Raw genomic sequence first — 12955 nt, 5'->3', positions numbered from 1 at the left:
GGATATGAAAGAAAATGTAAATATTTTATAGTAAATTTAAAAAATATGATATATTTTTACATTTTAAAAAGAATTTGTTAATTTTAACTTTTATCTTTATATTTTTTTTTGATTTTTTGTAATTACTCAATAATATTTTTCTTTTTTCTACTTAGCTAATAAGATTAATGGTTATTATTTTTTAAATCATCTCTATATATATTAATATTTATAAAAATAACTAATACTAGATTTATCTGTGAAAATATAAAATCCATTTTATATATATAACAATTTTTAACTGCTATCATATACCAAAAAAATAGGCAGATTACAAATTATTATTTACTGTTTTATATTATGTAAATCCCATAATAATATCAATTTATTTATGAATTTTACAATATCATTAATACATAAATAATATTAATAAATAAAATGGCGAAAAATATATTAATCTGAATTAATTATAATTATTACCATAGGTTAATACAATGCTAAATGAAATAGATATATGCGTCATTGTAATGTAATATCCCTATAATACATAAAACAAATATATTATTACATATTAATAACATATTATTAGGAAAATAATTATTTTTAGATAATTATATTAGCATTGACTTCGTTCCAATAATTTTGAATAAATTCAATAGAATCTAGATATACTTATTTTGTATTACCAGAAATAAATATATGGTTCTTTTAATGTATATTAGTTTAATACATGTAGGGTTCTTTCCATTATATACTTTTATACATTATCATATAATGTAAATATTACATGCATATTTTATTAATACAATGTATACATTACCAGAATAATAAATATTTATGTTTTCTTTTATATTTTATTTTTTATATATGATATGGTACTTAATAAATTTGTTAATATAATTTTAGTCCTATAAATCTATAGTGATTATACTAAAAATATATTGAATATTAAAAATAATAATAGAATATTGGCACACATAAACCTAAAAATGTAGTTATTAATTAATATTAATCTCATAACAGCACAACTCTAATTCATTGGAATCCATTGGAAATTTTGACAACAGAACTATTTTATTAAACGAAACGCATATATGAAAATTGAAAAAAGATATATTATTGTTATAAATATAAAAATAAAATAACAGAGGATATCTTACGTAAAATAAATTTAAAACATGTTTATTTAAACCATTATAATAATAACTTTTCTATATTAATTACTACTTTGTTCATAAAGTAAAAGAGAAATCATCCTACGTATGTACTAATAATAAAAACAATTTTTGTTTTTACGTAATTTTATATTTTTTTTTAAATATATTTAATTATTTCATAAATATATTAGTACAAATAAAATATAATAATATACAAGTTATATATTTTACTAAATATATGATCTTAAGATATTTTACAATAATATGATATATAAAAAAAAAAAAAAATAATTTATTATTATTCTCTGAGATCTTTGAAATATACATTTATATATAGTACAACATATAAGACACATAACAGAGATAAATAAAATAGCAGTGAAATAAGTGAAATTGAAAAATTTTATGATATTTCTTTTATCAATTATTTTACTATATTTGGAAAGTAGAACAAAAGCCATAAATTTATTTTTTAATTGGGCTTGTTATTTTTTTTTCTGTAAATATAATTTTTAGTTGATATATTAATCTATATTTTTAATTAGTCACATGTATAAATAAAATTCACTAGTATATTTTACTAAAAGCTTTAGGCATTAAATTTTTTTTTTTTTTATTTAATTTATAATTTTAATTAATATACCTTGTAATAATATCTAATTTTTGTTTATATAATTGTTATATTTGAAATATAATCATATATATCATACTAAATCAAAAGTTATAAAGATTAAACTGAAACTTTAGCTTCTTGTGTAATAGGATGAAAAAAAATAAGAGATTTTTTTAAATAATATGATAATGTCTATCTCTAGAATAATATATTCATACTTAAAATATTATTTTTAAGCAAGATATTTTTAATTTAACGAAATAGTACTTATTTTAATGTATTATAAACCTATTTAACTTGAATTTATTTTCCATTTATGAAAAATTATAATTTCACTAAAAATCACGAAATTCAGATTCTTAAAGAGCTTATATATTATTATCACATATTTTTAATATTAACTGAAATAATTTGAAAGGTGTCATTCTAACACTAAAATAAAAGTAAAAGGGAAAATTCTATATCTATAAAATAAATAATATTTATCTATTTATAGTATTTTAAAAGGTAAAAAAAAAATTTTTAATTAGATACTCGAATATAATTGGCAATTTATATGAGAATACTTTAATGTTAATTTATTTTTTTCTATATCATATAAGTACATTTATATAATTTTCACACTAACAAAAATTAAAAAGAAGAATATTCATTACTATAATTGTATTCTAGATACAATAAAGAAATTATGTTTTTCAAATTATCATGTTTACAATTAAAAGCTTTTATATTGTACTATACAAACTATACAACCTTATTTTAATTTAACCAAAAATTAAAGTTGCGATTTTATTAAGAATTGTTTTTTTAAATTCTATATATGACAAAACGGAATGTGTCACGTATATACTTAATGTGTAAAATTTTTTCACTTAGATAAATATCAATATAATATTAATTTAACTTTCGCGGTTTCATTCACTTATAATTATATACAATGGCCGAACATTTTAGGGGGAAGTGTAAGATTTATTTTTTTGTTATAGTTTTTATATTTATCATAATACTTCATTAATTTGTTGTCACATAAATGAAATATATATTTTTATTCATTATAATAAAATTTTACGAATATATATTATTATTAGTAGTAGTATTTTTTTTTTATTTTTTTTATTTTTAGAATAATTCCGTGGAATTATATGTTCAGCATAAAATTGAATATGAGGGGGGATGTTAAAATATTAAGAGTGGTAGTATAAGTCCTGGACAATATTGTTCTAATACTAAATATAATTCTTTAAATATTCCTAATACTAATTTTATTACATTATGTCAACAGATTGGTAGATATTTAATTGAAATTAAAGATAAATATTATTCTGATAATCTCAAATGTCGTAAATACTTGAATTACCTGATAAATTCAGAAAAAAAAAAAAATAAAAAGAATAATAGTTACATTTGGTTTAACCCCTCTTGAGATGTTTCGTCTAAATTAGATAACATATTCATACAAGAAATAAAAAAAATTGATACTGAATCTTTAACAAAGCTTGAATAAATATACGGTTATTATGATGATTTTAGCAAATTTAATGGTAAAAAACAGGATTCTGGTGATATAATTTGTGGTAATATTAAGAAATGTTATAACCTTTACAAGAATAATTGCGAAAAACATCAAAGAAGTAGTTAAAATGCTTTTTGCGAGGAGTTAATTGTAAAGAAGTATTTTATAATAAAATTCATATGGTAACTCCTTGTACTGGTTTACCACATATTTATCACCTATGCAAGTAAAATATATATTTGCTATCAGTTTATCCAGAGCGGTCGTATTAATAGCATCATTCTCTTTATTTTTTTTTATATAAAGTGAAAAAAAAATTATAGTTAATAACGTGAATATTCTAACACAATGAGTATGCCCATTTTCACAAAAATTTACAAGCACAAAACATTAATATATTTAGGTATATATACATGTTTCGTTTCATATAGTTTACTTTATTGAAATCATGCTTATATAATAGCTTAGTTATGAAAAAAATAGTTGAACTTAAAGAAAAAAGGGAATCTTTACAAAATATATATAATGTATTAGATAAAAAATTTAAAGGAAGTTCTCATAGTATAGGGTATCAACCACAATGAGATCCTTGATACAAAAATTACAGTTTATATTATTTACCATACAAAATATAATACTCTGTGGTGCAAAAGTTACATATATGAGGATATTTTTTAATAAATAAATAAAAAAAATTAGAAATGTATACATGCGCATAAAAATTAAGAAAAAATTACACAGCAATTATTCAAACAAAGAGTTAACATAAATACAATACTACTGTTTGAATCAGTAGCAAAAAATTTATATATATATGAATTTTTCTTTAGAATAAAAACCACATAATTTTAAGGTATAAATATATAACACAAGATTGTGAAATAAATAATGATTTTATTACACATTAATATATAGAAGCGTTTATTAAAGTAGTATTAAAGTGAAAAGAGAAGAAACAGAAGCTTTAAAAAAAACACCAGTAATACTAATGTGCAAATAAAAAAACAAAATTCAAAAAACAAAAACATTATTCAAAAATTTAAAAGAATATATATATATTATTTATATCTTTAAGGTTTCATTATCATTTATCTAGTTGCCGATAAACAGAATTAAAAATTTAAAATGATATGCAAAAATTTTAGTATGGTTGTTTTTGTATGGTATATATTCTACGTAACATTGTAAAAAAATTATTTATATATGTAGTTAAGAGATATTTATTCTACTCAATCTCTAATTTATATAGCAAACCTCTCAATGTTTAGTTTATAATTCATATATATGTTCTTCCGAAGGATTATACTTAATTTTCCTTTTCTCCTCTAATATATTTTATACATATAACATCCGAAGTAATAAACAAATCTATGTATGATAAATAAAAAACATATATAAATTTATTATACAATTATAAAAATTACACTAAAGTAAATTTTAAAAGTAACAAATCGCATATATATTAATATAATTCGTTTTTATTTACTTTATAGTAAGTAAAAAATACGACAATTACTTCCTTAAATGTAATATCATGTATCATTATAGTACCTTAAGAATAAATAAAATTGAACAGAAATCTACTTTTATTCATGTTTCTAATAGAATTCCACTATTATGATCCCCGAGGAACACATTATTATACATATTATATTTTAAAAATTCAGTCTCTTTTTTTATTACATGTAAAAATTTCAGATTCTGTTCTAATAATCATATTAGCAATTTCAGAACGAGTATTAATTTTAATGATTTTGGATAGCCATGTATTATCTTAAGTTTTTCCATAAATCTGCATTTTTATTATTAATTTAAATATGGAATTTATCAGATTATGCGTAATGTTAAATTCAAAATAATTAAAGAAACAATATTTATCGTTGAAATTATTTCACGTTATAGAAACATTAAAGTTTTCATATTAAAAAAAAACATAGTAATATTTTTACAATAAGGAGACACTCAATTTTATTTTTCATAAAATTTTTTTTATAGTAATTATAAATTTAATGAGGAAAAGAGATCTCAGCATATTGTTGAAGTGTGTTACAAATACAGAAACACTATTTTGTTTATTATACTTTTTTAAACGTTGTTTTTATTTTTACTATGTAATATATATTTAAACATTTTGTGCTTCAAAATGTTCATGATAAAAAAAAAATAAAAATATTAATATAACATTTCTTTTCTAATCAATATATATAATATCATTTGGAAATATTTTTAACACAACATATATAAACTATTTAGTTAATCAACAAATTCAACATATTGTTAATAATTTATTTTTTATAGAAGAGTAATTTCAGTAAAAAAAAGGTGCTTTATTTTATATATTTAAATTATAATATACAAACTAAAAACTTTTATAACAGATTATAAAAGTATTTTAAAAATTCATATTTCATTCCTATTACCTTTTTTTATATGTATATAAATAAAAAAATATATATCTCAATTTTGTAAATGTCTAACGTTTATTTATTTATTTTTTTTAAACATAACTAATTGTATATTTGATAATATATAAAAATTAATAAATCAAAATAGTTATAGTAGCAAAATTAAAATATTAGCAATACATCCTAATCTCAGAAACCTATATAAAAACCAAATTATTTTATTATACATTTACAATTTCATATTTTTACCATGAAAAAATTATAAGGTATATTAAAATGTATCTTAAGTAAATATATTTTTGGTAATGTATTTTTAAAAAAAATTAATTTTGTAAAATACATATAAAGTCCAATTTTATGTTTATAAAAAACACATGTATATACTGAATAAAATAAACTTTGCTTCATTGTAAACTGAAAAGACATTTTTCTAATTAGGCAATCAAATAATCATTTTAATCTACAAAATGATAAAAAAATATAAAGCAGTATTTTCTTTGTATCTTAAATATAAATTAACATGGGAAATTACTGAAATTATATAAGTTGTCGTATTATATATTAATTAATACCTACAAATATGTATTTTAAATAAAATCCAGATGAAATTCACAAATATATATACCAGGGAATAATTTTTAGTTATGAGGGAACACTAGTTCATAATACAAATTGAAAAATATTAAAACATTTAAATTTATAATAAGACTAAAAACAATATACATTACAGCTGTATATAAAACTTACTACTTATACGTTGTTCAACATGTAAAAATTATGCTATTGTGGGTATATTTATTAAGTCTATTACTGAGGAAAATATATATTTCTTTTCATGGCGAAAATTTTTTTATAAAAAGAATCATAATTACTCTTATTCATTTTACCTTTTACGGTACTTAATTTTTTCATATTTTTTAACCTTTTTGTGGTAATAAACGATTCTTGATATAGTTATGATACAATATATAATGAAGGGCATGACGTAAATTAGATTGAATAGAAGTGGTACGGTATAAAAAGATTGACCCTTACTACTATTTGGAATCGTATACACTAATAACCAATCTAAGGATGATCCCTTAAAATAATTGTTTATAACTGTGTACCAACCCTTTGAAAAGCTACTCAATATATCAAATAAACCCCATACAAGGCCATAACTACCACAGTAATCTAATACAAATGACAACGATAACAATATGAAAAATATTAAAGTTGGAGCAAGTTTAGATGCCAGTTTTTTACGTATAATTTTTTTGTAAATCTTATTACTAATTGTTCTATTATTTTTAAGAAAATCTTCGTAATCAAGTTCTTTGAATATTTTTTTTTCTAAACGAGAATATTTTTTCGTTTCAAATATATAACATTTATTTTTATTAGCATGTTTATTCCTTCCAACATTATTTTGTGAACTTTCATTTGTTTGCATCGATGTTCTTGTGGCCCCCTTTTTATTATTAGATATATATATTTTTTCGTTTAATCCATTATTTGGTATCTCATTTTTTAATTTTACAAAGCATAAATTCTTATGGCGTTTACATTTTGCCAGTAATCGAAAAGCTCCATTTAATTTACTGTCTAGTTTGTAGTTCTCATTCAAGTATTTGCTAAAGATATTCTATAAAAGTAAAGTAAATATTTAACATACATAGGATTAAATAATCTCATGCTACAAAAAAGCATTGATATAAAGTAAACTCAAAAAATATGAATAAAAAATAAAAATTTCTAATAACAATTTTATACCACATCTTTGTAAAAATAGCATATCAAAGATAAAAGTACAAAAGTAGAAATTTCAATCAAAAAAAATAGATTCATTTTTTGGATCATTATATATATTTAATATTTCAATATATTAATAAAAAAATTAACAATAATGTAATATTCATTTCCTGAAAAATGATATTATAATTATTTATTTAGTTCGTTATTATTATTATTATTATTATTTTTTCGTAAAAAGTGAATAGCATATATGTATTCTGTTATTTTTTACAAAAGAAGCGATGAAAATTAACTTTAAAAGTATATTATAAAGTATTTATTTTAATCCTAACTTTAAAAAGGTAATTTGAATTAGAATAATATCATTCGAATTCAATAACAAATATTCAAAATATATAAATTATCTATTTAATACATTAATTTAAGTAATTATTTAATAATTATTTCATATATAAGTTAAAGAATATAATATTTGATTTCTTAATATATTGAATATATACACAATATAGAGAATATAGAGAATACTTTGCGCTATATTTTTAGAAAAATATTACTCTTTTAATTGATATATAAATATTATAAATTTTTACATTAAAATTATATTTTTGGAATAATTTTTATATAAAAAATATTAAATTCTAATGTCGCTGTTTTTACCATTGTATCTGTATAATTACATTAAGAATAAATAAACATTACTATATTGTTTACCAATTTATTTTGTAATAAATATTTAAATAATTCTCATATAATATTATTAAATAAACTATTATTCAATTGCAATAATAATATAATAAATGTATCTTTTCCTCTATAAAATTCCTTAATACGCAAATTAGTTATCCCACACATAAATAACCACTACAAATTAAACTTGAACTATAAGTTCTTGAATATATACTACTAATAACCTGAATCTAAACAAACAAGTGGTACATACGTGTGAATGTCATATATGGAAAAGAATATTATTTCATAAAATATTATATATTTTAACATTAATTAAGATAAAATAAAAATAATTAAAAAACATTAAAATATATATTTACAAGATTTCCAATTTTATTTATATGCATAAATTAAAAATATTGATATTAAGATATCTCCGTCCAGATATACCTGTTAAAAAATTTGAATAACTTATGATTTTTCATTTTATAAGTTACATGTTTTTAAAAATATTTACCATGTTATTAATAAATCAAATATTTATCTAAAGGGGGGTTTCAGTATAAGCATAACGTAAAGCAGTTTTAACAAAATTTGCGTTTAATAATGTTAAAATTCCATAAATAAATTTCATGCAAAACCATATAATTTATCTTTATTAACAAAATAAATATTAACATTTAAATTATAATATGTTAGATGTCCAAACATTGATAAAAACACCATAATCATTTTATGATCTATCTATACATATAACATGCATATTCTTTAAAATTTATATTATTTTAAAGAACATTAAATTTTGTAAAAATTCCAAGACATTAATAGAATATAATTATAATTATTCACGTATTAATATTTCTACTGTTGTTTAGGTTAACGTACGAGTAAAAAAAATAACAATAGGAAAAATTTATAAATAAGCATCTATATATAATAATGTTATGCAGGTAATGTATTTATTCATAAAATTTATTTACATTTAATTAAGAAGTTAATTAATTTTCATTATAAATATATTATTAATTTTTAATGAAGTAGTTATTAATTTATATAGAATAAAATGAGTAATTGCTGTATTATGTATGTTAATATCAAACTAATTTTATTTTAAAAAATGAATTCTGTTAGTAGAGTCAAAAACATACAAGTATATTATAAAATTAATATCATTTTTTTTTTATATTTAGTAAAATTCTGTGACATTATATCTTAAACATTAAAAGGAAATTGTAGATGCTATTTCAGATGTTCAAAATGACACGGGTAAAGTGCTAAAAATCCAGGAAAGAAATGTGGCAGTAGTTGAAATAACGAATTTATAATATCAAGTCTAGATACTGTTGGATATTTAATTGTACTAAATGAACAATATAATTCTTATAGCATCAAATATTATAAAGATTTGAATTACCTGATAATCGCTTAATAAAAATATATTAAGAATGCCACTTAATTTTCAGATATAAAATAAATTTCCGTCCCAATTAAATAATATATTCGTGCAAGAGTTTAAAAATATTGATACAGAAATTTTAAAAAACTCTAAGTACTATACAGTTATGATAATGCTTCTAACAATTTTAATGGGCAATATTTTGATTCTAATGATAACTATTGTATACATATTAAAAATTCCTTTGACTTTTTTATTCAATATTACTATCAATTCCAAAAAAAAGTTAAAAACTTTTTTTGTAAAGAATTAAACGATTTTAAAGAAATATATAATAATATAATGTGTAATGTAACTTCTTGTCCTGGTGTGCCACAAATTTACCACCTACTAAAATAGATTATGTATTTGTTGCTAGCTTTACAATATCTGCATTATTACTAACAATTTTCACCTTAATTTTTTTATATAAGATTAATAAATATTATAATTAATAATGTGAATAACGTATCACAATTCTTATAATTCATTATCACACAAAGTATTAAAAACAATAAAATAATACTTTTAATTACATATATATATCTTTTTTTTCATATAATTTACTCCAATGAAATCATATCTACGTAATCGTTTACTAAAGGAAAAACTAATTAAACTTAAATAAGTTGAAAAAGAAGCAATATAATCACCACAAAACACACATTATGAAGCAAATATAAATTATGAACGAAGTCTTCATAATATAGACTATCAACCACAATTCTACACTTGATACAAAAGTAGAGTTTATATTATTTTCATTAGAAAGTCGAACATTTATTCGTGTATATGTTACGTATAAGAGGAAATTCATTAATACATAAGACAAAATAAAAATAAATAAATGAATACATTTGTCTAAAAATTACAAAAATAATGATGTAAATATATTTTAAAAAAAAGCATGACATAAATTCAACCCTATGGTAAAAGTCATAAGCAGAAAAATTAACATTTGTATGAAATTTTTTTAAGAATGGAAAACAAATATTTTTAAAACATAAATATACAACGCAAGATTAATAATAATATGCTGATTCTCATGTACAATTATACGAAGTAATGTTTATTACATAAGTATTAAAAAGGGGGAGAAAACGAAACAAAACAAATGAATCAAATATAACAACGATAGTTTTATTACATAATAAAAAAACAATAACCTAAGATAAAAACATTAATCAAAAAGAAAAATAATAGATATTATTCAATTATAACTAACATTATTTTAAGCTTCTATCATTATTTATTTTCTTACAATTAAGTTGAATTAAAAATTCAACCCAGAATACAACAATATTAATATTGCAATCTTGATTTTGTAAATGTTCTATGTGAGAATGTATTAAGAATCATTATACAATATGATAGGATAGGTTAATTTTAGTACTTCTCAAATATAAATGAAAAGATTCATATCCATTAATTAATAATTGATAAATATATTCCTTTCAAGCACAATTCTTAATTCTTTTTCTTTTTTAATACCATTTTATATATTTAACATCCAAGTAAATTAAACAGATTGATACATGATAAATAAGAAATATATATAAATTTACCTTATAATTATCTATTTTTCTATAAATCATATTATAGTAACAAAATACATTATTCATGTTCCTATATATTATTTTTATTTACTTCATACAAAAAGAAAAATAAGATAAATATTCCAATAAATGTCATAGAAAGTAACACGAAATTATGAAAAGGATCAGGTAAATTGAAATATAATTCTATATTACTTAAGGTTACTCATACAATTATACTTTATAGTTTCCATAGAACTTATTATATACATATTACTAAACGTATGATATGTAATAAATGGAACACTCTTTTTCCATTAAGTGTATTTTTTATGCATTGTTCTAATTTGTACAGTAAAATTTTCAGAATACTCACTCGTTTTTATTATTTCGCATAACAATGTATTACCTTTCATTGTATTTTATATCCGAATTTTATTTACTAACATACATATGACATTTTTCTAATTGTAATAAATACCACATCCAAAAAAATAAAAAAGAAAATATATATTAAAGAAACTATATTACTTCATGGAAATTTTGGAATATTCTTATAAAAAGTATAAACCAAAATAATTTTTTAATAAGGAAGTAGTCGATTTTATTATACTTGATCATTTCTTTATAGTAATCATAAATTTAGTAGAGAAAAAGTTTTCAGCATATGGTCATACATTAAATAAATATAAAAACACTAGTTAAATTGTTATATTTTTTTAAACATTGTCTTTAATTTTAATGTAAATATTTATAATAATATATATATATATTCTAACAGTGTAATATTGCTCATAACAAAGAAAATTATAAAAATAATAAAATACCTTTTCTTTATACATTTATTTATGCAGTACAAACTTATGTTATTTTTAAAAAAATTAATATATAAAAATTATTTTTTAATTCTCATCAGAATTCAACATATTTTAATTTATTATTTATAAAAAAATTATATCAATGAAAAAAACCTTGATTTCATTTATATTCTAAATGTATATTATTAAAAGAAAAAAAGATTGTTGCAGATTAAAAGATGCTTTTAAAATTTAAATTGATCTTTAAACTTTTTTTCTTTTTTTTAGGTATATAAATAAAAAATAAAATTTCAATTTCTTAGAATCTTAAAGCATATTCTCTTCATTTTAAAAAAGAATTATATATTTAATTATGTATATAAAATTATCATATTAAGAAAAAAAGTAACAAGGATAAAATTAAAATACTAACCATACTCCACTAGACTATGGATTCTACATAAAAGGTTATTATATTATTATATATTTATAACCTAATAATTATAATATTAAAAAAAAATAATGTGTTTTTTAAAAATATATTTTAAAATAAATATATATAATACTATATATATGATAAATTCTATTTCCTAAAATTAACAATGAATTTGATTTTATTATAAATATATATATTTATACAACAAAGTACATTCAATTCAATTCATAATTCCCTAAAAAAGTCATATTTAGTTTTAAATTTAAACGAATAATTACTTTTTTTATTTACACAGGATTTAATAATTGAAGTCTTGAAAAAAACGTAAAATAATAATTAGTGTTATTTTTTATAGTAGCAAATGTAATTTAGCACAATACATCAATAGATTTATACGGATCGGACTTCTATATATTAACTTTAAAAAACATATTTATATTTTTTTAAAAATAATGTAAAGTATAGAAATACATATATCATAATATGCTATTACAATTAAAAAAAACGTTAAAATATAAAGTACAATCATTAAAAAATTCAAATTAATGAAACAATTAAAGGAATATATTTTTACTTTTGCTTGTCAACAAAGATACTGAAGTGCATTTGGATTTATATAATCTAAGTAACTTATTGTTATGTGTGCTATTTGTGTACATTATGTATGGTATTACAGATC

General features: G+C 19.0%; 1 protein-coding gene across 1 annotated transcript; it reads right to left on the bottom strand.

The window, feature by feature from the left end:
- Positions 1-6550: 6550 nt before the first annotated feature.
- MKS88_000109 (uncharacterized protein) lies at positions 6551-7509 on the bottom strand (the record flags this gene model as incomplete). Its single annotated transcript, XM_067219444.1, has 2 exons — positions 6551-7294; positions 7423-7509. 2 exons carry the CDS (start codon positions 7507-7509, stop codon positions 6551-6553), a joined length of 831 nt encoding a protein of 276 aa, XP_067070267.1.
- Positions 7510-12955: the final 5446 nt, after the last annotated feature.

The sequence above is a fragment of the Plasmodium brasilianum genome (genome assembly GCF_023973825.1).
Source record: "Plasmodium brasilianum strain Bolivian I chromosome Unknown PB_00_02, whole genome shotgun sequence".
Lineage (NCBI taxonomy): Eukaryota > Apicomplexa > Aconoidasida > Haemosporida > Plasmodiidae > Plasmodium > Plasmodium brasilianum.
The sequence above is the reverse complement of the archived record's forward strand: the minus strand, read 5'-3'. Positions and strand labels throughout refer to the sequence as shown.